Consider the following 27,752-nt stretch of genomic DNA (forward strand, 5'->3'; position numbering starts at 1 on the left):
CTTTAATTAAAAATTCTCATTAGTATTGTAAGAAAACACTTATTTTACCTGGTCAAAAACAGCTCTGTTTTCAGCACGCCGTTTCAGTGCATATGACTTCAAATGATCATGAGCTTTGCTCACCCCGCCTCTCTGTTCTGTGCGTACACCGTTTGTAACACAATAACACTAACCATAACGCGTTGTTCATTATAAACGTGGGATTATGAATTTTATTGAGAACGTCGTACATAGAAAACATGCCGTAATGTACCCTGAGTGTAAACCTTAGCCGCATTCATCGTGAAGCGATTTGCAAAGATTAATATAAATATTAATATAAAGATTAATAAAACGTTACACTCACTTCAGTTCTTCTGGAGCAGCTGCAGGAACACGAATAGCTGGTACCGATCCTTTATTCAGGTGCAGCTTCTTAGCAAAACCAGCTTTATACTGACCCTCCTTTATAAAGCAGTCTGGTGAGAAATGATTCACGCAAACATGAGAGCATTGATGTTGCTCGTGGGGAATATTCCCTTTGAAAACAAAACTCAGCGGTTCGGATTTAGGAACATTAAAATTACTGCTGTGTTCCTTATTGCACCCAAGAACAGAACACCACAATCGCTTAAAGGAGTCATAATGTGCAATTTTCACTTTTCCATGAGAATCAATGTATGTTATGATTGACTAACGATTATACATTGGCCGGGATGCCGATATTCAAAAGTGAAGCGTTTGTTTACCCCAGGGTTCTTAAACTAGCCAACGTGCACGCGCACTCAAATACGAGATTTCAATTTCTCCCCCGGCTTGACGTCAAGACGGGGCCGGATATACCATATATGGACACCGCAGAGGAGGCCCGCCCTGCCCCTCTCCCCATCATATTCAGACAAGAAAGATGCAGAAACGTAGTGCACACGTGAGTTGCTCTGTGGTTGACTGTAATCCACATTCTAATGTTTTTTCTTTACCCAAAACTGACCAAACTACAAGGGACAAGTGGATGAAATTTATTTTTAATGACGCTGTTCCAACAACCATCTCAACTTGCTCAACGTTAGGTGTCTGCGCTAAACATTTCACAAAAGAATCTTTTACAAATTTGGGGCAATATCAGGCGAAGTTTGCATCGAAGCTACGTTTGGAAAAAGGTGCCATTCCAACAATCAGGGACTTGCCTGAATTTGAAACGGTAAGACTGTGTTTTTATTACTATATTTTGTGTAACAAACAGCAGCTAACTACTAATGCGGTTAATGTATGTGATGTAAACACGGGGAATGGACTCTACGAATGCTAGCCACATCTTTCCACTTTGTTTTACACTACAGTAACGTTAGCTATTATTTAATATAATCGTATATAATATAACAATGACAACATATCATTGTAGGCCTATTGATTTTTTTATATAATAGATAAGGATAGATAAATTTAAAAAACAGTCAAGAATTAATAAACAAAGAAAAACATAACGTTACATGTCTGCAGATGAAAATTATTAAATATCTAAAAAACCACAACGTCAAAAAAGGCAAAAACAACACATTATAGCAAACGTTAATCTCTATAACCACTGTAAGCTGAAAATAAAGTAGACTACATCTCCGTTAATGTAATCTACATTAAATAAAAGCTAAACTTATGTGGGAGAAAATAGCAAAAAAACGTTTTAGCTCGTTACTGATGTTAATGTATGTCCCAGTCAAAAAAATTGTCTTTACCATTCAGAGACATGTTGATGTAGACGTCCTTCAATTGACTGTTGTTCCTCTTCCGTTTCCAGCTCTGGTTCAGAGTCTGGCTCAAACATATACGGTTGAATCCCTTAGGTCGCGGCCAGGTCGGGTTCATTCACAACTTGCGCCATGATCTCTTTTTGGAATGATATGCTGAAGTTACCTGCGGTGTCAAGCCCCCTCCTTCCTGCCACCAATCAACGCGCCCCTCATTTGCATTATTAAAATGACCGTCCACGACAGCCAAAACCTCGCATCAGATCTCGCGAGACAATAATGCATTCAGAAATAAGGGTCAAACGAGCTCTGTGTTTATTTTTTTTTCAATTTTTCTTTTTTAGAAGGGCATGAAATGACTATAATAGAGCGTGGGTATCAAAGTTAATACTACATTATGACTCCTTTAAACACCATTCTGCTCATAGACAGTGCTCCAGCATATCAACAATGACCGCGCCGGTCCGCTCAGACTATGATTGACAGCTCTCACGAGCGAGGGCGGGTCTGTGTTGAAACGATGCTGTCAATCAACAATCGTGGGAGGGACTTCCGAGCGTGTGACGTCACAAAATCGAACGGCTCAATTTGAGGCAGGGGAAAACATATAAGGAGATTAAAACAAAAACACTGGATGGATTTTTATCATTTTATGATGGTTGTGTACAGGCACTGCCAACACACATTTCAGTACAATCAACTTGAAAAAGTGCATGTACCATTATATGACCCCTTTAAGGGGTGAACTCTTTTAAAATAATAGCTAAAAAAACAACAAAAAAATTTTCTTTAGTTTCTCATTTGCTTTGTTCAAACCTGACCTTAATTTAAAAAAAATATATAAACTAAAATATCAGTGCATGAAACTGTTTTGCAGGCATTTTAATGGGATACATGTGCCTGCTTTTGCAAGCACAGCCTCTTGATACGGGGATAGATTGAGGATAATGCAACTCGTAGTCAATCGTGCTTGCCAGGCGCAGACTTTTTTGTTTTCCACGTATGCCAGGGATGAGAACGCTGGCTCCATCTTTGTCCTATTCTGTCAATCTCTGTGTGAAATATAAAATTGACCCCGCACCAATACAGAGGGCGGAGCGGTGATTTAAACTTTATATAGCCTATAGCCTACTTGAAATATATTGCTTATTTATATTCGTTTGGACCTGCTCATATGTTGGTGTTTTTATATATTTAAAAAATATATGCTATAAAATAATATTATATGGTAGGATAGTTATTTTAGGCTGTTTAAGTTAGAAAAAAAGCTGAGATTCTGGGCACCCCTAGCCAGTTGTCACGGTCGGCACCCAGTTTGGGACCTACTGGTCTAGACCAATGGAGAGTCCGGTTGTGTTCAAAACACACATGATTTCTCTCATGATCTGTATTTTCTGGTGCTGTTTAGAGTCGAGCAGTGAAAAACTCTTTCCACAAAAACATATTAGACTTCTCATTTGCATGAAGCTTCAGGGGCCGGTTGCACCAGCTGGACATTTTGGTGTAAGCTTTACGCTGGACTTAGCTACGTCCAGCTTTCCGATGAATATTTACACCTGTTGCACCATCTAAAACGACGCAGCCAAGCTTAGAATTGACGATGCACATATCCTACACACTGACATGGTTCAACCACTGATAGTTGAGACGGTCACGCTCACCTTACTATGGTTACAAATTATAGATGAAAAATTACAGCTAATTAATTGGTTAATTCTAACAATTCAACCCTTCTGAAAACAAAACATTCAATACATTCTCTGTCTCCATGTATATCTAGAGGATTGGTGTGATCTCTAATTACTCTTTCATCTTTATTTTCACCATGGAAACAAATTTAGACTTCACACTTTACACCTACCTTTGTCTAGGCGTAAGATTTAGTCTCAGACATGCGCTACACCCAGATGGTGCAACATTTATTAATTCTATGTAGGACTTAAAAAATGCATTTTATGTTAAGCTTAGTCTTACGACTGGATGAACGTCCAGCTGGTGCAACTGGCCCCAGGTGTTTTTCAGAATCGATGCTGAAGTAAAGGTTATACATTAAACAATCACAATTCAACTGTTTTTTTTAAGACACAATGTTTTTTCTATTTAATTTTTAAGCAAGTATATATGTATATAATTTGTATGTATAAATATAATTTGTCCTTAAGCTTATCGGTAGTCCGGTATTGACCCAATTATGTTCCAGTCCAAAAAAAATACCGGTTCTTGGTACCCATCCCTTCCCTGAGTACAGTACTAGGGCTTCTTTCCAGTATGAAGTCGCTCATGTGTTTTCAGTGATCTCAACTGACTGAAACTCTTGTCACAAAATGAGCATTTGTGAGGTTTTTCTCAAGTATGAATTCTTCGGTGCAGTTTCAGACAGGCAGCTGCAGTAAAGCTCTTCCCACAGTCCAAACACACATGATCTCTCACACCTGTATGTATTTTCTGATGCAGTTTAAAACTGTCCAGCCCTGAAAAACTCTTTCCACAGAGAGAACACACATAAGGCTTCTCATCTGAATGAACTATCAGGTGTTTCTTTAGATTTGATGATGAAATAAAACTCTTCTCACACTGAGTACAGTGGTACGGCTTCTCTCCAGTATGAAGCCGCTCATGTGTTTTCAGTGTTCCCAAATGACTGAAACTTTTGTCACAATATGAGCACTTGTAAGGTTTTTCTCCAGTATGAATTCTTTGATGCAGTTTCAGATGACTTGATGAAGTAAAGCTCTTCGCACAGTCAAAACACATATAATCTCTCACTTCATTGTGTGTTTTCTGATGCAGTTTAAAATGATCCATTCTTGAAAAACTCTTTCCACAGAGAGAACAAACATAAGGCTTCTCGTCTAAATGAATTTTCAGGTGTTTGTTTAGACTTGATGACGAATGAAAATCTTTACCACACTGATCACAGTTATATGGTTTTTCTCCAGAGTGACGGAGCAGATGAACACGGAAAGCTGATGAATCTCTGAAACTCTTCTCACACTGAGTGCATGTATACGGTTTCTCTCCAGTGTGAATTCTCATGTGTGTCTTAAGGTGTCCTTTTAGACTGAAGCTCTTTCCACACTGAGTGCATGTATGCGGTTTCTCTCCAGTGTGAATTCTCATGTGTACGTTAAGGTCTCCTTTTAGACTGAAGCTCTTTCCACACTGAGTGCAGGTGTGCAGCTTTTTGGCTTTTGTTTCTTGAATTTTAAAGTCATGATGTTCCTCCTTAATTTTCTCCATTTGTTGTCTTTGCTCTTTCACTTCCATCCGATCTAAAATAAACATAAAATTAGAATCAGTTTAAGTGAACCCTGATTTAATAGCAGAAAGGAACAGAGAGCAAGACATTTGATGTGCCAAAGTTCTGTCATTCTCTTTTTAAAATGATCAAAATTGTGTTTGACAACTGTTATAGCCTACAAAATTATGATTATGAAAATTAAAATTATGAAAAGAACATAAAATATGACAATTAAAATAATATAAGCATTTCTATAGAATTCTTCCTTCATATGCTTATCATTTCACAGCTACCAAAGCAATGAAGAATCAAGAATGGACACCAACCTATTTGTTCCTCAGTATCTTCATGTTTTATTCTGGATGGTTCTGGATCACTCATCTCTTCAATCTCCTCTTTAATAAACTCCATCTTTAACAGTCACACAGATTTCAGCTGCTACTCCTGGAGTTTGTCCTTCTCTTGTAGGATGATGTGAATATTCCCAGTATTTATTGGTGAATTATTGTGGGATGGACACCAGATCTGCCAAATAAAAAGAGAAGTTACTGAATTTTTTATTTACCAGGACAGTGCATATTAAAGGGGTCATATAATGGTACATGCACTTTTACAAGTTGATTGTACTGAAATGTGTGTTGGCAGTGCCTGTACACAACCATCAAATAATGATAAAAATCCATCCAGTGTTTTTGTTTAATCTCCTTTATGTTTTCCCCTGCCTCAAATTGAGCCGTTTCGTTTTTTGTGACGTCAATAAAACGGACGCCCCTCCCACGATTGTTGATTGACAGCAGCGTTTCAACACAGACCAGCCCTGAGCAAGCTGTCATCTAGTCCGCTATTGTTGATATGCTGGAGCAGAATGGCGTCTAAGCGATTGTGGTGTTCTGTTCTTGGGTGTAATAACGAAAACAGTCATTTTGATGTGCAGGGTACATTACTGCATGTTTTCTATACGACATTCTCAATATAATTCATAATCCAACGTTTGTAATGATCAACGCGTTATGGTTATTGTGTTATTACAAACTGAGTACGTATACATCAGTAAACACTAGGGATGAGTCGCGATCTTCGAATAGTCGAACTGCGTTCGAAATTCGATCATAAAATTGCTTATTCGAATACCGTTATATTTTCGCGCAATTCCAATGTGACATAATTGACGGCGCGCCTACTGTCACAGATCGCGCAGCAGGGTATTTTCCTGTCAGGGACACAAGGTAATGAAATTAATGAAACCCCCTCCTGCGCGATCTAGGATACCAGTGTTTTATACATAGTGTAAAACAAACAACAGAAGAGCATTGTCGTGACCGTTAACTCTGCGCCCAACAGAGGTGGGTAGACTAACCTTTACTGTCTATGGTAGTAACCGTCTATGGTAGTAACAAAGTAGGCTACATTTAACGTTACTTCACTACGTTGGACGACGTTCCTCTCCTTACTTTATTTTAATGCAATACATTTTGTTAAATGCGTAGTTTATTCCAAGCGCGCCGTGTCTTTTTTATGGGCATGAGCGATGCTCCATTCACAAATGAATCACTCTTTTGAGTCGATTCTGTTCAAAGACTTCATCAAACAAGTTGGCAGATCTGTCTAAATCGGTTCGTCTGAAGGTTCGGCACTGAATCGGTTCGGCACTGAATCGTCTGAAGCGCTTTCAATTCACACTCGACTCGGAGTCGTAACAGGAAGATTTAAGAACATCAAGAGCGTTGGATGAAGTGGCCGTGGACCTACAGTTTAGTCTAGTGAAAGCAAATCTGCAAATGCATCATATTTTTGCCAGCGATGAAGATCTTCTAGTTGAACATCTTCGTATGCTGTCTGTGAATGAATGATTCCACAGGACGATACATTCTAGTTCATTGCATTCAGGTAATACATTTTACAACCAAACAGATTATTACTCGACGATAGCACTACAAGTATGATGACATTATCCGTTTTTTTTTGACATATACATTCATTTATAGGCTACATTAAATAAGTTACTATTGTCCACAGTTTATGAAATGAACACTCGCCATCCGGCGGTAATGTGTGTGTGTATTGCGCAGTGGCATCACACAAATAGTTTTGATTGAAACTAATTTGTTTAAAAAGTAGGCTTTTGCAGTAACAATGCAGGTTTCATAAAATCATTATGACAATTTTTTTTATCTAAACAAGCATTTGGTTTGGCGATGCAAAAACGGACTGTCATGCTTATTGTTTTTTTCTTCTATGTTAACTACCGGTATGTTAAAAAAAACGACAAAAACGTGTTAATTGTTCAAATAATAAACAGTTTGTTTGATGACAAATCGCTAAAGATGAAATTGGCCTCCCTTTCTGTCATTGTGAGTGTGCGTTTTTTTTCCTCCCGTTTTTTTTTCCGATTTTCGAACGATAATCGACTTTTGCTCCTCGATTTTCGAATGTCATTTTTGGCAGAAATTCACATCCCTAGTAAACACATAGCGTTTGTACATCTCAGTAAGTTACTCTACCCTGCCAGTGCATACAAAGATAGATCAAAGTGACATAACGTTAACCAACCATTCAGAAACTTCCTGTTCAAGCCTTAATTGTCAAACTTCTTTGCGGGTGTCATCTTGTTCCGGGTGTGACTCCGGTTCAAACTGATACGGTTGCACAGATGTGTCCTCAGAGACTCCCGCTGCCATTGTTTCTCCAAAATATACCCTCAACTGTTGTCAAGGCAACACTCCACGTGCTTTGTCAGCCAGTAGAACAGAGGGGCGGAGTCAGCGAAGCTTATTATCATTTACAGGCATATGCACAGAAACGGCGTGCTGAAAACAGAGCTGTTTTTGACAAGGTAAAATTAGTGTTTTCTTACAATACTAATGAGAATTTTTAATTAAAGTATATTACAAACTTTTCATTTAGACCCTAAAGAATCAAATTAACTTGTATGAAAATGGCATTATATGACCCCTTTAATAACAGTACACCTGTAACCAGTCCCGCCCACAGAAATGACTGGGCCCCTGAAAAGGTCCAGTGAATGGGCCCTCCCCAAATCTGCAATAGGCTACTCATATCATGCATGTGCTCTCTCTCTCTCCTACATTAACACATACATTTAACTGAGAGAGACTTACTCAGTGATGGGGTGTGTGTGTATAGTTACACACACATTTAAACACACACACACACACACACCCAGGGCTCTCAAGTGTCACGCATTGAGCATGACAGTCACTCATTTCGGTCTTTTGTCACGCACTCCCGCCACACATTGTATTTCTCACGCAGAAAAACGATTTATAATATATTTAATCTAACACAGACTGAATCAGCCAGTAGCTAACACTGCTAACTGGCGCTCAAGGTCGAGCAGACAGCGGCACTTAGCTCAGAGCGCAGCCGAGCACAGGACTCTGATAGTGGGTGACTCGATAATCAGAAACATTAGTAGCAGGGATACAACTACGTGCTGCCTTCCACAAGCAACGACTTATGATGTAAATAGGGAACTTTAGAACATTCTGATGAAACATAAGACTGAAAATCGACCTATCATTCATGTGGGGAAAATGATATTCATAAAGAGCAGTCAGAACTCCTTAAGAAGGATTTCAATGAACTTTTTGAAACACTTAAAAGACTGAAAGTACAAACATTCATCAGTGGACCACTCCCAGCAAGAGGAACAAACAGATTTTCACGGTTGCTTGGGCTTAATACATGGCTCCAAAAAAAACTGCAATATAAAAGGAGTAAACTTCATTGACAACTTCAATCTTTTCTGGAGTCAGAGGCAACTGTTTCAACAGGATGGACTCCACCCAAACAAACTTGGTTCAAGAGTGCTAAAGGACAATATCTACTTCTCCCTCAATCATCCTTCTGCAGTGTGTGCAAATACACTCAACCTGAATGGCACACACACACACCTGGACACAGTATGAATGACCACAGGACTTCACTTCATCACCTGGATGGACATGCGATTGACACGTCACACAAGGACAATGATAACACCACTCAGCAAAAAAAGCCTCTGCTCAAGGACACAATCTCAGCTGAGCCCTGCCCACAGAGCTCACCACAGACAGACTGTGACATACTAGAACTGCTCCAACATTCAGCACCCAAGGATGACTTGCTGGAAAACCAGGACAGCATTTTACAGCCTCCAATAACACCAGAGAAACAGCCCCCTCCAGCCTCTACCCTCTCACCAGACACGTTATCCCTATCTCCAGCATCTCCACAGCATCTTTTGTGCTTCTCAGAGAAAATGGAAAAACTGGTGTTTGCTGGAACCAAACTATCTGCAAGCCCCCAGACATCAACCAAAAAACGGCAGGCCCCAAAACCACGAAAGCCTGCGGGCCCAGCTCGCTCCCTGCTTGTGAGAGCTCTTCGGCCTCTGCAAAAATGCCAGGGCCCACACCCTCCTCCATCGGCTCGAGGTGAACCAAAAACAACTGATACCAGCTCTCAGTGATATGTGCCGGGTAACCGCTATGATAACAGTAACTTTCTCAAATGTTTACAGAACAAGCGGGAACTCAGTGTGCCTGTATCTTTCTCTATTGCTGTTCGATTACATGATAGAAAGTGTAAGGCCTTCAAAAGCCGTACAGCAAACCCATCTAATCTGGTGCCTATTACACGCCAAACTAAACTCAGCAAAAAAAGAAACGTCCCTTTTTCAGGACTGTGTATTTCAACAATAATGTTGTAAAAATCCAAATAACTTTACAGATCTTCATTGTAAAGGGTTTAAACAATGTTTTCCATGCATGTTCAATTAACCATAATCAATTAATTAACATGCACCTGTGGAATGGTCGTTAAGACCTTAACAGCTTACAGAGAGTAGGCATTTAAGGTCACAGTTCGAAAAACGCAGGACACTAAAGAGACTTGTCTACCGACAGTGAAAAACACCCAAAGAAAGATGCCCAGGGTCCCTGCTCATCTGCGTGAATGTGCATTAGGCATGCTGCAGTGAGGCATGAGGACTGCTGATGTGGCCAGGGGAATAAATTGCCATGTCCGCACTGTGAGACGCCTAAGACAGCGCTACAGGGAGACAGGAAGGACAGCTGATCATCCTCGCAGTGGAAGACCACGTGTAACAACATCTGCAGAGGATCGGTACATCCGAATATCACACCTGCGTGACAGGTACAGGATGGCCACAACAACTGCCCGAGTCACACCAGGAACACACAATCCCTCCATCAGTGCTCAGACTGTCCGCAATAGGCTGAGAGAGGCTGGACTGAGGGCTTGTAGGCCTGTTGTAAGGCAGGTCCTTACCAGACATCACCAGCAACAACGCCGCCTATGGGGACAAACCCACCTTCGCTGGACCAGACAGGAGTGGCAAAAAGTGCTCTTCACTGATGAGTCACGGTTTTGTCTCACCAGGGGTGATGGACGGATTCGTGTTTATCGTCGAAGGAATGAGCATTACACCGAGGCCTGTACCCTGGAGCGGGATCGATTTTGAGGTGGGCGGTCCGTCATGGTCTGGGGCGGTATATCACATCACCATCGGACTGAGCTTGTTGTCATTGCAGGCAATCTCAATGCCTTGCGGTACAGGGAAGACATCCTCCTCCCTCATGTGGTACCCTTTATGCATGCTCATCCGGACATGATCCTCCAGCAGGACAATGCCACCAGCCATACTGCTCGTTCTGTGCGTGAGTTTCTGCATGACAGCAATGTTCTGCCATGGCCAGCGAAGAGCCCGGATCTCAATCCCATTGAGCACGTCTGGGACCTGTTGGATCGCGGGTTGAGGGCTAGGGCCATTCCCCCCAGAAATGTCCAGGAACTTGCAAGTGCCTTGGTGGAAGAGTGGGGTAACATCTCACAGCAAGAACTAACAAATCTGGTCCAGTCCATGAGGAGGAGATGCACTGCAGTACTTCAAGCAGCTGGTGGCCACACCAGATACTGACTGGACTTTTGATTTTGAGCCTCCCTTCATTCAGGGACACACTATTCTATTTCTGTTAGTCACATGTCTGTGAAACATTTTTAGTTTATGTCTTATGGTGTTGACTCTTTTAGTGTTCATACAAATATTTACACACATTAAGTTTACTGAAAGTAAAAACAGTTGAAAGTCAGAGGACGTTTCTTTTTTTGCTGAGTGTATGACAAAAGTAACAAAAAGTAAAACTGTTAGCACTTTTAAACATCCGCTTACTTAAAAATAAATCATTTCTAGTCAATGACTTAAAAACCACATACAACCTGGATTTTATGCTTCTAAATGAAACTTGGCTAGAAGACAGCTGCAGTGCAACAGTCCTCAATGAAACAGCCCCTCCTAACTTTACTTTTATGAGTGTCCGCAGAGCTGTTAGGAGAGGAGGGGGAGAAGCTGCTCTTTTTAAAGATGTCTATCAATGTAAGCAAACATAATTTGGTAACTACCCCTCTTTTGAATATATGGGTATTGTGTTAAAAGGTGCCCCACGCATTTTACTTATCATTATTTACAGGCCTCCAAAATACTCTCCAGCCTTTGCTGAGGACTTTACAGAACTGTTATCAACAATTTCCTCAGAGTTTGACTGTTTTGCTATTACTGGAGATTTTAACATTCACATAGATAATGCAGAAAACAATGGCAAAAGAAATCAAAAGGGTTTTAAAAACTTTTGATCTGACTCAGCATGTACATGGTCCCACACACAATCGTGGACACTCTCTAGATTTACTTATCAGTAAGGGTTTAAACATCTCATCGATTGTTATTAAGGATGTAGCACTGTCTGATCATTTCTGTATTTTCTTTGATATATTGATCTCTCCTGCCATTGAAGCTAGATCTGTGTCTGTCAAAAAGAGATGCTTAAATGAGAACACTAGTGTGCTATTTATGAAGGCTATATCTTTAAAACCAAGCATATCTGCTGACTCTGTTGATTTTCTCCTTGATTCTTTTTACTCAAAGGTTAAAGGTGTAATAGATTATATTGCTCCTGTGAAAGTCAGGAAGAATAGTGGTAGACAAAAAGCACCTTGGAGAAACTCAACAGCTGTGCAAAATATGAAAAGAACATGCAGAAAAACAGAGCGCATGTGGCGGAAGACAAAACTTGTAGTCCATTATAACATCTACAAAGACAGCATCCATGCTTTCAATATGGAAATAGGCAAAGCTAGACAGACTTTCTTCTCAAATATTATAAACAGCAACTTAAACACACGCACTCTTTTTGCTACTATAGAGAGACTGACAAAACCCCAAGCCAGATTCCCAGTGAAATGCTCTCAGACGGCAAGTGCAGTGAGTTTGCTTCTTTCTTCTCTGAGAAAATCAATAATATCAGAAAGGTGATCAGCACATCATTGAGCCGCACGGGGGTCAGACAGATCAGACCACAACCTGAGAATGTAGTTACTATGTCTGATTTCAAAGAAATTGATGGCAAAATTTTGGAAGAAACCATGCAGCACCTTAAAACATCAACCTGCGCCCTTGACGCACTTCCCACATCTTTCTTCAAAAGTGTGTTAAACAGTTTAGAAGCAGATCTCCTAAAAGTGGTTAATGCCTCACTTCTTTCTGGTAGTTTTCCAAACTCCCTGAAAACTGCAGTTGTCAAGCCCCTCCTGAAAAAGAGCAATCTGGATAAGACTATATTAAGCAATTATAGACCGATCTCAAATCTTCCTTTCATAGGCAAGATCATTGAAAAAGTTGTCTTCAATCAGCTGAACAAATTCTTAAGCTTGAATGGATACTTTGACAATTTTCAATCTGGATTCCGATCGCATCAAAGCACAGAGACACCGCTCATAAAGATAATAAACGATATTCGCTTAAATACTGATTCAGGCAAATTATCAGTACTACTCGACCTCAGTGCTGCATTTGACACTGTCGATCACGACATTCTTCTTGACAGGCTGGAAAACTGGGTGGGGCTTTCTGGGATAGTCCTAAAATGGTTCAGATCATACTTAGAAGGGAGAGGTTATTATGCGAGAATAGGAGACCATAAGTCTGAGTGGACACCCATGACATGCGGAGTCCCTCAAGGCTCAATTCTTGCACCACTCCTGTTCAACCTGTATATGCTCCCAATGAGCCAAATAATGAGAAAGAACCGAATCTCTTACCACAGCTATGCAGACGACACACCGCTCTACTTAGCCCTATCGCCTAACGACTACAGCCCCATTGACTCCCTGTGCCAATGCATTGATGAAGTAAACAGTTGGATGTGCCAAAACTTTCTTCAGTTAAACAAAGACAAAACTGAATTCATTGCGTTTGGAAACAAAGAGGAAGTTCTCAAGGTGAATGCATACCTTGATGCTAGGGGTCTAACATAGGGATGCACTGATATGAACATTTTGGCCGATACCGATAACCGATAATTCTTTACATTTGAAAGCCGATAACCGATATATTGGCCGATAAATCTAAATTAAAATGTTTATATACTTTGATAGCCTGTATAACAAAAGGCTCACCATTAAAAGCCTTGTCTCAAACACTTTTAACATAAATCAAACCTATACAATACAGTATAGCCTAGTTGAACCAGTGTAAGATTCCTTAACTTTTAAAATAAATTTTACACTCATATAATGGACAACTTTCTTTATTAAAAAATAGTACTTTATAATAAGCTTTAATTTTGTTAACATTAGTTAGCATGACCCAACAATTTTATAAAACATTTTTAAGAAAGTTGTATCTGTTAGCCTAACATTAGTCAATGCACTGTGAACTAACATGAACGCACATATTTTATTAACTAACAATAACACAGGCTATTGCTCTCTGTTAGTTAATGCATTAACAAATGAGACCTTATTGTAAAGTGTTATCAAAAAATCTATTGCCTAACAAAAAATAAAATACATTAATAATGCAAACAAGTCATTCCATAACATTGGGCTGCATATAAAGAAACAAAATGCATGTCCCATGGATCAATAAAATGGAATCGCCTCCGCACGGACAATAAGAATAAAATATTTTAATCAAACCATATCGTTGATGAAAATAATACGAGAACAAAATAATGTTAGTTATTAATTATAACTAGGGCCGGGACTTTAACGCGTTAATTAAGATGAATTAATTACAAACTTTAACGCGTTAATTAATTACACAAATTATTTTAATCACACTTAGGTTTGCACCGCGGAACGTTTCTCACTGGATGAGTTTCGGCGGACCGATTATACTGGCGCCCCAAGCGTTCATGACGAAGAAGCTGACGAGATCGCTTTGGTTGGCCGGTGGATGGGAAATTTTGTTATAAAAAGCGAATGGATGGAAGCGTCGATAAGAGCATGGTTGTGTGCAAGCTATGCAACAAGGAATTCGCTATTGCTATTATGGTGTGTTCACACCGAACGCGAATAGAGCGTCAAATACGCGTCTAGTTGTTAGACGCTTGAACATTCGCTCGAGTCCAAATTTTTCAACTTGCGCGGAAGACATTCGCGGCAAACGCGTCGCCCAATTCGCGTCATTCGCAACGCCCGGCGCGAATGATGCGTCTATTCGCGTCTTTGCATTGACTTTGTATGTAATCTACTCGCGCAAATAATTAAATTCACGTTCGGTGTGAACACACCATTAGTGTAGTGTAGCAATATGCTATTGTTACACTTAGGCCTAATGGCAAAAATTGCACTGGTCTGCTGGACTTGGTTGAACAAAAATAAACTATTTTGTTGCTTAACCTTAAGCTTATGTATTCAGTCATTATTCAATAGTATACTAAAAATCCATGTGAAAAAAATTACTTCTCACTGTTCTCAGGTCAAATATTTATGCAATTAAAATGCGATTAATTTCAATTAATTAATTACAAAGCCTCTAATTAATTAGATTAATTTTTTTAATCGAGTCCCGGCCCTAATTATAACGCAATGTTTTTGAAAAAAATTTAACATTTTTAATATTACATTGATAGTAAACATCTTTAATAGCTTAGTTACTGTTTCAAATGACATTGCTGTGTGAGCTGCGCGTACTGAAGCTGAAGTGAAGGTTGATTGCTAGAAGGTTAATCAACTCAAGTCTCAACGGTTGTGGAAGAATGCAAACCCAAAGAATTTACAAATGTATACAATAGTGAATACAATTATAATTGTATGACAGTCCCAATCATAGCTTTTAATGTTTTGCATTGTTGTTTAATCTGTGCGCGCTGAAGCTGAAGAGAACGAGCACCGGCAAAAACTGAAGAACTTTTCTAGCAGGTTGTTTAAATCCACGAACGAAACGCATCATATGTGAGATTAATCAGATATTTATATTACATCAACTTTATATTACATCTTATCTGCGCAAAATGACGTGAATGCACAATCGAACTTGTGCTGGTCATAAGGCTAATCCCTGTTCTGGACGCGCTATTCTCACAACAACGCGCTGAAACGGCAACTAAACAGAGAATTCACAACGTTTTATTACAATAGTGTTCTCATTATAATGGCATGTATATGACAGTCCCAATTATAGTTATAAATGTGCATTGCTGTTTGAGCTGCGCAACGCTAAAATGATCAAAGATGATCACAGCAAAGATGATCACCGGTACAATGAAGCGCTACTGCATCGTTCATTAACTCAACCAAACGCATCCTATATTAGATTAATCAGATATATATACACAAAATAAACATATTACAACTTACAATGGCGCAGAATGCTGGGAATGCTCAAGAGAACTTGACTGTGCTTGTCATGAAGGCTAAACTCCATAGACGCGCTCTTTCCGCCACAACGCGCTCGTCGCGCTGAAACACTGGCGAACAACAATTCACAACATTCTTTTGCGTGTTTTTATTATAATGTTATGAACCCTATGTGACAAATTTGTGCTGCACATGTTGCACTGAACTGTATCTTCCTTTTCGAAGTGAATCCAATCATTCAGAACCATCATGACGAACTCAACTGAAGTAAATTATCTATCGGCTTTGATATATCGGCCCAATTTTCTTATCGGACCGATAACGATAACATCAAAAAAGATCATTTATCGGCCGATATCAATATGTGGTCGATATATCGTGCATCCCTAGTCTAACAACTAAAAATCAAGTCAGGAATCTTGGTGTGTCTCTAGAGTCAGACCTTAGTTTCAGTAGTCATGTCAAAGCAATAACTAAATCAGCATACTATCACCTGAAAAATATTGCAACTTTATTATTCCTTCAGAGAATAAAGTTCCCAGTATTTATACGGTTAAAATATGTATGTGTCTCATGTGACTTTGTTTTTTGTACACTCTGTGACTATACAAATCACAACATGTAAATAGGAAAATGTTTGCGCTATTTTGTCACTTATTTGGATTAGTATGCTAGCTGCAACCATTTATATCCAGTCTTTGTGCTAAGCTAGGCTAGCAGTGGGTGCGTCAGATAGAGTTACAGCACGCACGGAGATGAAAAAGGTATGTATGGACTTATCTAACTCTGGGGATAAGGTGAATAGGCTAAAGTCCCAAAAAGTCGGAGTGTTCCTTTAACTAGGGATGCAACGATACCGCTTTTTCAAAACCGATCCGATCCGATCCCAAAATTCTGAGTATCGGCCGATACCGATACCAATCCGATACCAGTGCAGTTTTTTTTTTAAATCAAGTAGAATTTCTATAACTCTGTGTGTTGAACTGATAATCACTCTTTTGTGTGTTAAACACAATCTACTTAACACAGACAACTTAATTTTAAAGAAAAACAACAAATCCAAAAAATATATGATCATAATCTGTGACAAAAATGCTATAATAAACTAGATTAGTGGATAATTCAGCAGTGCAATTTAGTCTAGAAAAATCATGAGTGCACAATAATTGTATAAAATCTGAACATTTAGTGAAGAAAATTTAGGGGAACAAATAAGAGACAATAAGTGTAACACTAAATCTGGTCAAACATTACACATTGCTCTTTGTATTGTTGTAAAATACATTCATGAAAAACAAGATAACAAAAATCAAAAAGATAAATTATTATATATAGCCTGTATAGGCTACTATAAAATTGAGACATGTTTTAAATGTATAGCACAGCTGTTTAATGAGGCAGCAACATGTGATAGATAGGACAGAACAAGAAAGGCTATTAATAATCTTTCATTGCGCAAAAGTAGTATTATATGATTATGAAAGGATCCAATACTGTGTGGCACACAGCGCTTATGCGCATCCCGAGCGCAGAATGATGCGCTTGAAGCAACACGGAGTCACAGCGCGCAGCGCGTCGAATCCGCATTGAACAGTTCAAAGCACAAAGGAAAGACATATCGATGCGTAGTGTATTATACACAGTATCTATGCAATCGTTTATTGAGCCTTTTCTTTTAACAGTTTTAAATTTCAGTTACTGTGCGCGTGAAGAACAATTATAGTGCTCTCTGACTCTAGGCTACACAGACGCCCGGTAGAAAGTAACATGATTTAGTTACAGCAATAAAGTCCAGCAATATAAAGTTGTTTTATGCTAAACCATAGACCTTTATCTACAGATCAAGAATAATAATAGTAACATTGAATCATCTTGATCTTGGAGAGTTTCATCGTGTTGCCTGTCGTAACAGAACGCGACGCGCTGTTAAATGCTGAATGGAGAATGACTGACAGCCGCAGCGGAGGGAAAAAGTTTACGAGGTCTTGAATTTAATGACTTAAATATTAATTTTTATCTCACATTATACTATATAATGGCTTCAGAACACTTATAAGATAGTGCACGAAAACTTTATGGTACTTGATAATGTTTTTGTGCCTTTTGTGGGGCTTAACAATAACACAGAATAATACGCACAATATCGGATTTGGATCGGCCTCCTCTGACCGATACCCGATCCGGCAAAAATGGCAGTATCGGAGCCGATACCGACACTGAGTATCGGATCGATGCATCCCTACCTTTAACTGTTTTAATTATTCTTATTTGTTTTGATTATTTTAATTTCTTTATTCTAAACTGTTTTAATTATTGTTATTTCTTTTTATTTTATTTTATTTATTCTATGTAAAGCACTTTGAATTACCATTGTGTATGAAATGTGCTAAACTTGCCTTGCCTTGCCTTTATCATGAGACATATTTGTTCTAATAGCCCGTTTTAGTGCAAGGTCACGCTCTTTCATTATTTTCAGGATATCTGCATTAATCCATGGAAGACTACTTCTTTTTTTCCTATGTGTAAACCTACAAGTGAATTGTTTAATAATAGACTGCACTGCAGTTTACTTGAAAGTGTCTTGCTTCCCTCATGTACATCTTTTCCAGTTAACAAAGAATCCCAATTAAAATTATTCACTGTGTTTTTGAAATGTTCTTGGTCTTTGTTAGGTAGGCTATTCTAAATGATTCCTGCTCTTTAACAGTAGAGACACCGAATCTCTTTTTTGATAATGGTCAGACAGTCTATCATGTTGAGGGATTTTGTGATTGTTTCCGGTCTGTTGCTAAATATCAAGTCAATATGGGTTTTGGTGGACTGTGTTACTCTTGTTGGGCCCTTAATTACCTGTGTGAGGTCAAAGCGACCTGTTAGCCTACTTGTTTGAGCTTTTTTTCTGGCTGATCTATCTTCCCAATTGACATTGAAATCCCCTATTATTATTACCTCTTTATCAAAATTGCCATTTGTCAGCATATTTTGTAACTTTTCATAGAAATCAGTATCAGTATTTGAGCTGGGTGGGCGGTAAATTACAATGAGGCTAAAAGACATTTGTGGTGATAAAATGATTTTTAGCCCAATACATTCTAGGTCACAGTTTGCCAAGTTTATCTCCTCACAGGCTCACACAGAATACTGTTCTTTATATACACCATAACTCCGCCTCCTTTAGATTTCACTCTATCACATCTATAGATTTGGTAGCCTGGTACCATGATTGCAGCTGGTGGTGAATTAGCCTGGAGCCAGGTTTCAGACAAGCAAAGATAATCTAGATTCGATTCTGTTAAAATATACTGTATAAAATCTTATACTGTTTCCAGTATATAATCTAGTCACGCAGCAGCTCTTTTGCCACTGAGTTGAGTTCCCAATTATTTTCAAAGGAAAGTAGCTAATGCCATCCCTGAAAGCCGCTATATAACGCCATACACCAATTAGCATATCCATGACGTCATCACGTCGTACTTGCGTTCTGCCTGCCTAATACGTTTTCTCTCCAACTTCATGCTCACATACTGAATTTTAATATAGCAGAATGTCCAACAAACAAAGCTGTTCTCATTTCCTTTATACTTTTTTGTCAGACAATAGAACAAATAGAACTATGATATAGTGAATCACTAAATGTTTATATATGTGTAAAATTATCTGAATTGAGAGTTCAGAAACTGGATGAACTAAAGCTCTGTGAAAGTGAGTATAACAAGTGACTGTCACGTGATAATCAGGAAACATAAACGAGGACTCAATTGCAGGAAAACAAAGGTAAGATTTTAATTAACCAACTAAACAAAAATACAAAGTACAAACAAAACTCCCGCGTGGGGGAAAAACCAGAACAAATACTAACAAGGCAAAAACACTAGGAACAAGAAACAGGAACTTAGACAAACGAACCAGCACCGGACTGAAAACACAAAGGAGGCTATTGAGAATGAGAAGATGACGTCACGCGTATCACTCCGCGTTGCATTGTGGGAAGGATTCGCCATCTTGGTAGGATACGCAATCCGTTGTCATGGTTACTTCGACCGTGAGACCGAGAGAAATAGCGACAGAGAGAGAGAGAGCAGCTTGATATTTGTTTGCATTTTTGCGATAAGGCACAGTTTCTTGGGAATAAATGAAGAAGGGGGAAGCAAAAGGAAAGAGGCTCTATCGGGAGAGACTAAATAACAACACCAAGCAGCGTTATTTAGAGAAACTACTTGACATCAACATGGACCCGTACGACCTGCTACAGAATGGACGAAAGACCCAAAGCACTAACGTTACCACCTTTCACATACGCTGACATAGTTAATTACCTGGTTTGTTTATGGTATCAGTGACTAACGTTACTGCCTACACAATGCAAGAGTTCAGAAGCTTTAAGTCATTAGAAGCTGAACAAGTCTGTTGCGGCTGGGTGCAAGACTTAGAAACCCCCAAACCTGTAACGTTAAACTGCGAGAGTTCAGTCATACTTGATGTTTCATTCAGGCCTCATTCATATGTGGAAATAAATCTGATATGAATCAGATACATGCATTTGCACCTGCCGTGCAACGTTAAGCGAACAGATCGGACATTCCCCTGTCAATGCGAGTCGTACGTCATTAAAAAAAGTGTATTTTTAAAACATTTCACGGTACAGATATATCTATAACAAATGAAACAACTCTAGTTGAATAACAGATAGGGCTGGGCGATAAAACGATAACGATAATTATCGCGATATAATTTTTCTCGATAAAACGATATCAAGAGGTCGATAAATGTTCGATAATGTTTATGCGCCAAAAGCGGAACAAAACTCATTTGAACCGCGCGCGCCTCACGGACCGTTTATCCGCTCGGCTCAAAGTCCAAACGGCAGCTCGAGCTCACTAGAGCAGACGCATTTCGTCTCGCTCACAAGGGGGTAATCCATCGACCGGAAGTTGAAGCCGGCCGGGTGCCGCCATGTTGTAGCAGAACTTCACTTGCGTTAGCATTTCCATTGACTCCCAGTCATTTTGGCGTCACTTTGACAGCGAATAACTTTACATCTGAGGCGTTTAAAGACTCCATTTGTCCATTATTTATTTCTAAAGAAACACGACAATGTATAAAGGGCTCCATTACCTTCTATGTTACATTATGGCCCCGTAGAAACAGATTTAGTAAAAATAGGCTAACGATTGCGTCATAACCACTCGACTCTCTGTCGCGCTGTACAGAAATTACCGTACAGACAGCAGGAGAAGCTCGCAGGCAATCGGGGGGACGTCCCGTCAAGGGAGAAGCCCATAGATAATGAGTCCATAAAAGCAACGGGATACTTACTCCTGCTCACTCACGCCAAAGAACTCTTTGCTCAAGTTCCCCGTCTCTGCAAGATTAACGTTGGCAGTTTTCACGCACAGCTACTAGAAGATTAACGTCTGTCAGACAGGTTGCTCACGTCATCAAGCTTAGTTTGAGTCGGTCTGAGTCTGCGCGTCAGGAACGGAAGTTCTCAAAAATCGCTAAAAGTGGGCTTCAACTGTCTCAACTGAGTTCCAATGAGATCGCTCTGTCCATTTCTTTTACTGTCTATGCTCGCTCACGAGATCCAGTGAATTCAGCGAAGAACACAAATGACTCGGTGATTTATGATTTAAACCAGTTTAAAGGCAGATGATAGCGCTGACAAACAGGAGAAACACTGTTCGCAACGATACAGACAATCTGAATTGATACTGAATCCATTTACCATGGATTTACTGTAACGTTAGCCTAGTAATATTAGCTGCACTATGAAATGTTGGATATACATATTGAATTGTATTGTATTATTATTAATGTAGACAATGTATTTAAAGAACTAATGGAATATAATTACAGTATTTAATCATGTATTTAGGCTACTGTTTTTCATACAAATACCATAAAAAAACAAAGTTAAATTTTGCCATGATAGTGAGGTGCTATAGGCTATGCCTGGTTTTATCTGTGGTTATCATGATCTAAATGCATTATACTGGGTAACCAATGGTTAATTTTAATAAAACTCAAACAGACAGATTATTACATTTTACCAAATAAAAATGTGGTTGTTAAATTTTTTTTAACAGATGTTACTGTTTTTGTTAATGAACATAAATTTAACATAGTATTAGCTTGAGTTAGGATGCAGATTTACTGTCAACTCACTGTTAAATATGCATTTCGAGATAAAACATGTAATATTAATATTGCAGCCTGCACTGCAAACTGTGCTGAAGATACGTGCCATCAAAGTCAGGCAACACAAACCTGTTTCAAGACTTGAAACAATATCCCCCTTTAGCACATGCAGAAACTAAGAAATATATGTTTGGCAAGTGTTTGTCATGATATGTTCTGACAATAAAGAGTAGTTTAAAACCACAATTAACACACTGGTTTCTACAACTTTCACTTAGGAGCAAAAATCTGCCATTAAACTTGAAAGAAATAAAGATTTGACATTTATCGTGATAATTATCGATATCGACTGATATAAAAAAATTATCGTGATAATTTTTTTTGGCCATATCGCCCAGCCCTAATAACAGAGTATTAATTTCATTCGTTTGTGTTAAATAAAAGGCGAACTGTGCTGAAATGTGTTGCTTTTGAAAGCAGGCTTTGTTTGCTGTTGCTGCTGTCAGTTTATTGACAAGCAGTTTCTCTAAACTGGCTAGCATTGTTATTTAGTCTCTCCCGATAGAACCCCTTTAATTTCTCTTCCTTCTCCATATCTGCCAAAGAAATTGCGGCGTATCGGTAAAATGTAAAATGTAAACAAATACTAAGCTGCGCTGTCTCTCTTTCGCTATTTCTGGAATGTTTAGACGCGCCTCTGTGAAGTTCTGAAGGCGTTGCCCCTGGCAACCGATAGCGTCTCCTACCATCATGGCCGACCGGCTCAGACCCCGCCCAAATCGGCACGTGACTCCTCACTCTCAATAAAGGAAACACACACAGGAGGGTAACGAGACAACAGGTGAGGAATATTAATTACTAAACAGATAACGAGTAGGGAGGAGCTAACAATTAGACAGAAAGCACATGGCACAGGAATAATCAGGAGCCATGTGCTCACATGAAACTAGACTAACATAAACACGAGACAGACAGGAAATGTCATAGCTCTGTCACCACACAGACCTTGTAACAAAAGCAGAAGTGACAGAACCATGACAGCGATAAGCACAAGAAAAGATTGGAAATTAAAATGGCCAAACAAAATTCTTTAAATATAAAAGAAAAGAGCAGATAAGTGTAATTTTTTTTTTTAAATTAAACAGTGCTGCTCATTCACGTCGTAGGGCCCTATAATTTCCGCGATCACGGAATCGCGGAATTGGCCAATTAACGCCGAATCTAGTGTTAACGTGGAATTTCGCGGAATTTTACATATTTGGAATGAAATTCTGTTTTTGTGTGGGTGAAGAGCATATGTCTGGGGAAAATGCAGACAGGGGGAAGCAAATCTGGGCAACAACCCCTCCACCCCGTTATTTCAGCTCCAATGACAGCATCAAAACAATTAAAGCATGGCGAAGCGGCTCTCCACGGCTCTGCTTTCGTCGGCGAAAAAGTTAAGAAACTCGACGCCAAGCCCTAGAGCCGAGCAGTTCGCACGTGACTTTTATGAAGTGTTTCCCACACAGACTAATTCATGGAGGTGCGCCACAGAATCAACACCGGCCGCCACATATTGCGTTTCGTTCATTTTTTTTAACGCTATTTAAATCACGCAGCGTATTCTTTCAGTTGCATTTTCTTTCCCTGCTCTCCCTCCGTCTCTCTGTCACTCACACGTCTCTCTCACACACACACACACACACCCCATCCCCTCCGTGCACGTCTGTCTATGATGCGCCGGACTGGACAAAAGCGAAGTGACACTGCGCGGGAGAGACCGAGTGTGTCCGAGAGCGCGCTCGACAGTGTGCGAGAGAGAGACAGAGTGTGACTTATTTAATAAACTAATATAATTTATTTTACTGGACAGTTTAAAGCTCATAACCATATTCTGTTGTTACTTGAAGTACTTAGAGTGCAGTGTTATGTTGCATCATGCAGTATTTGTGCTGAAAAGTAAGAGTAAATGTCTGTTACCTCAATAAATTTAAGGTCATTCCTATTTTATTTGTGTACATTTTAATCATTAACATTAAAAGCACACTCTTTTTACAACTAAAATAACAGTAAAAAACAGTAAAGGGTAAAAAAAACTGAATTCCCCCAAATTAAAATGATAAAAACGGAATTTGCAAAAATTAAAACGGAAAAAACAGAATTTGGGAAAAAATAAAACTGATTTTATAGGGCCCTAACGTCGGTCAGCTGCCGTGTGCAGAATGTGCTGCTCCTCCTCACAGCCATGCACTAAACAGGTTCGACACAGGGAGAAATCAAGACCTCTCGCTCGCAGGACAGTACTGGCAACATTTGGAGATAACTAAAATTTGTCCAAAAAGTCACTAGATTTGTCGCTAGGCGCTTTTTTGAAAAAAATGTCGGCAAAGGGGTCTGAAAAGTCGCTTAAAAAGTCACTTAAATAGCGACGAATGCGCTAAGTTAGAAACACTGCACTTAGAATGGCCGTGTTTCGGCGGGAAAGTGACGTCAATGCGCGACCCCTCATTCATTATGGTGATGTCCGAGATATTGTAATTTATACTGTAATTTAACACAAACACATTTTATTGGTGTCAACAGTAGGGCTCCAGACATGCGACCAAATGATCGCATTTTACGACCATTTTTCCTGCTGGTGCGACTAAAATTTTATATAGGTTGCACTGGCGCGACCACAATGTTGCCCGGCATTAAATGGAAAACTAAATGAAAGAGGACTGAAACTGCGCTACACATGCAGTTCTGACCAATAATAGACAGTGCAGCGCCGCAAGCTACTCGATCACGCGACACCGTTACTACACAGCGCTGGGAGATCCAGTGAAGAAATGCATTGAATTTGCCACACAATTAATAACATCGCTGCGAGATCCAGTGAGAAACATTCAGATTTTGCGCAGAGTTCTCCGTTATAAACCATATCAGATCAAACAGTGCTGACCTGGAAACCAGGAGAAACATTGTGCCATGAATGAACAAGTTATAGAAGGTTAAGTCCCCAAATCAGCAACATTCACCATGGATTAGTGTAGTAACACTAACTCTATGGTATGTGACAGAAATAGTCAAACGCTTACAAGTACTACACATCCTTTTTCCAGCACTTCAAAACGCAAATCATATTTAAATGTTATTTTTAATGTGATGACCAAAACATTTTTTTGTTCATCCTTCAAAGATTGTCCCTATTTATAAAAATAAAAGTTTCAAGATTTAGGAAAAGTCACACTTATTTAAAAAATTTAAAAATATTAAATTACCGTAATTATGTAGGTGGTTGCTGAGGACCGCTTTTAGCTATTTTCACTCCCATATCAATTTTTACCCTGGTTTTGCTTTTAAATTAATATATGACATTATGAATGATAATAATTGAAGTTAATTTTATCTACACCTCAAATTAAGCTCAGTGCTTTATTGTCAGCTCCACAGTATTACCAGAACTTAGTGGCTCTGGTGCTGCTGCCCTCAAATGTTAGTCCGGAGCCCTGTGAACTTAACGTACAGAAATTACAATATACAGTTTTATTTTAAGTAAATTTATTACCAAGGCATTTGTCAGTAATACAGTCAAAATGGGGGGAAATGTGAATAACTGCGTTGCAGGTTGATTTAAAGTTAAAAATAATCCAAAATAATTATATTAAAAAAAACTTATTCTGCCAGTGGTCAAAACTATCTGCTTGCCATAGCTAGATTCAAAACGGTTAGCTTGTAATAATGATTTTAATTCCAGTGGTACTGGTGGGTTTCCGCGGAAAATTCGAGCATGTCTTTGCGTCATGACGTCACACCCGTACACATAAAGAAGGAGTTTCGGCTAGCCGGCTATACTGCGCGTGAGGAGATGTTTAGATGTATAGACTTTTCTCGCAGCACTTTACATAATTAAACTTATGGCATCCAGAAAGATCCAAACAACAATCATCAGTGTCAACTGGAGATTCAGCAGTTATAAAACCCAAAAGACTTCGTACTTCGGATTTAAGGTGGCTAGAGAAAGAGAAAGAAACCGTCTCATGCGAACACAAGGATTTAAACATCGGCGGGGCTTTTGAAAAGTGCGTGAACTTTTCAAAGTTCAAAGAAGGGGTTCAAAACGGAAGAAGAGACGGCTTTTTGCTGCTGAACAAGTAAGACATTTCAATAGTTCAATCGTGTAACAGTACGTTTTCTTAATTCACACAGTTATGGAGTTTCCTTTGTTGTGCCTTTCTCGTTTTGCTATTATGGAGAATATGAATTCTGAACTACGCTGCTAACCATAAAACACATTAAATTTAACATTAGTCACGCAATGCTGATGTTGTTAACATGAACAATTTGAGAACAAAGTAGGCTATAATTTGCACGGTTGCTGTAAATCGCGTTGATTAAATCTAACGAAACTTATGTCGAATGCTTTTTCCCCCTTAGTTGGTCAGAACAAAAATGGATTTTACTTACTTGTTCAGAAGACATTTTCTTATGAAAATTCTTATGTTGGTCAAACTTTCAAAAAGTGAATCTGTGATTCTGTATGACAGTATCCACACAGCGCGGTGACTGACAGCAGCACTCGCCTCAAAACACTGTGTTCATCCGCGCTGTTTCATGCCGATTTACAACCCACGTAAAGATAATAATTCCGCGAATCACTGCAGTTACAGATTTCGAACAGAGAGATGGCGACAAAGAGGAAAAGATACGGACTGCAGCTTTAAGCTGTGCCCCTAAATATCAGTTATGGGCTACAACAGGGTTCTTAATAAAAACAGTTATGGTGCGTTCTATTATAGCCAACGAACCGACTCGGACCTCGATATGACGTCACGTCCACACTTCAAGCGTTCTATTATGTTTTGCGCGTCCGAGTCGGAGAAAAAAATGGACGCCACCCGGAAAGCTGTTGTAATGGTAGCATTGGCCAAGTACCAGGCGCTCCAAAATAACTATGTGCTTCACCTGCAATGTTCAGGTGTTCACTTTATTTAATAATGAAAATGTGTTCAGGTGTTCACTTTATTTAATGTTTTCATGTTAATCTTCTGTTAGCAACGTTAGTAATTGCACTCACAACAACCGATTCCCATACCTACAGGGGACGCAGTAATACGAGTGATTATATTCGTCATTTAAAATACCAAAGCGGTTCAAAAACAATGAAAACAATTCACTTACAATTCACACAGGGCGCAGCCATCTTGAATTCCGAAACGGAATTCTTGCTCGGTGTCCTCACGGTTGTCCGACGTCCGAGAGGAGAAATCCGAGGAAAGGGGGCGTGTTGCTAGGCAACGTCTGTCTTCCGATTCGGATCTCCGAGACGGATAAATAATAGAACGCACCATTAGATCTGGAGCCCTAAACAGAGTCTGTAAAAAAAAAAAAAAAAAAAAAAAAACACTCTAGTACCAACATATTATTACACTCTAATATTAATAAACCAGGACACACAACGCATTTCATTATTGGCCCTAAAGGGATACTCCACCCAAAAATTAAAATTCTGTCATCATTTACTCACCCTCAGGTTGTTGTAAACCTGTATGAGTTTCTTTCTTCTGCTGAACACAAGGAAGATATTTTGAAGAACGATTGGAACCAAACAGTTGTTTGGCACCATTGACGACATAGTAGGGAAAAAAAATACTATGGAAGTCAATGGTGCCCCACAGTTTGTTTCCAATCGTTCTTCAAAATATCTTCCTTTGTGTATCCCTTTAAAAACACAAACTCGAGGAGCTGGTTAATGTTAAACTCTGTAATCTGGTAACATCTCTCACCTGCAGACTGGAAATATACGGCATCCGAAGAAAATATTCCACATTTGTCCTTCATTCGCGATCGTTAACAGTGTCACTTTCAACCTCGACTGGTGAAATATTCAGCTCGTCTCGTCTCTCTCGCTTCTCTCTTCTGCGCATCCTCAATGCGCAGCGAGTCATGTTTCTTAAAGGGGCCGCATATTCTTAAAGTCCCCCTGTCAATAATTTTATCCTTTAAAACTTGTATTTGATCAC

At 39.3% G+C, this 27,752-nt stretch overlaps 1 protein-coding gene and 1 long non-coding RNA gene across 2 annotated transcripts in view; one reads left to right on the top strand and one right to left on the bottom strand.

Annotated features, from left to right (window-relative positions):
- LOC130101159 (uncharacterized) overlaps nt 1-27,752 on the top strand; it is a 54,810-nt gene that overhangs the window by 4,580 nt on the left and 22,478 nt on the right. The gene's annotated exons all lie outside the window — the stretch shown is intronic.
- Nucleotides 4,042-27,710, bottom strand: LOC130101143 (gastrula zinc finger protein XlCGF7.1-like). Its single transcript, XM_056266731.1, has 3 exons — nt 27,516-27,710; nt 5,292-5,490; nt 4,042-4,996 (listed from the first exon to the last, which is right to left on the bottom strand). Exons 2-3 carry the CDS (start codon nt 5,374-5,376, stop codon nt 4,071-4,073), a joined length of 1,011 nt encoding a protein of 336 aa, XP_056122706.1. The 5' UTR covers nt 5,377-5,490; nt 27,516-27,710; the 3' UTR covers nt 4,042-4,070.

Source organism: Rhinichthys klamathensis, unplaced genomic scaffold (assembly GCF_029890125.1).
Source record: "Rhinichthys klamathensis goyatoka isolate OS25496 unplaced genomic scaffold, OSU_Roscu_1.1 h1tg000253l_1, whole genome shotgun sequence".
Taxonomy (NCBI): domain Eukaryota; kingdom Metazoa; phylum Chordata; class Actinopteri; order Cypriniformes; family Leuciscidae; genus Rhinichthys; species Rhinichthys klamathensis.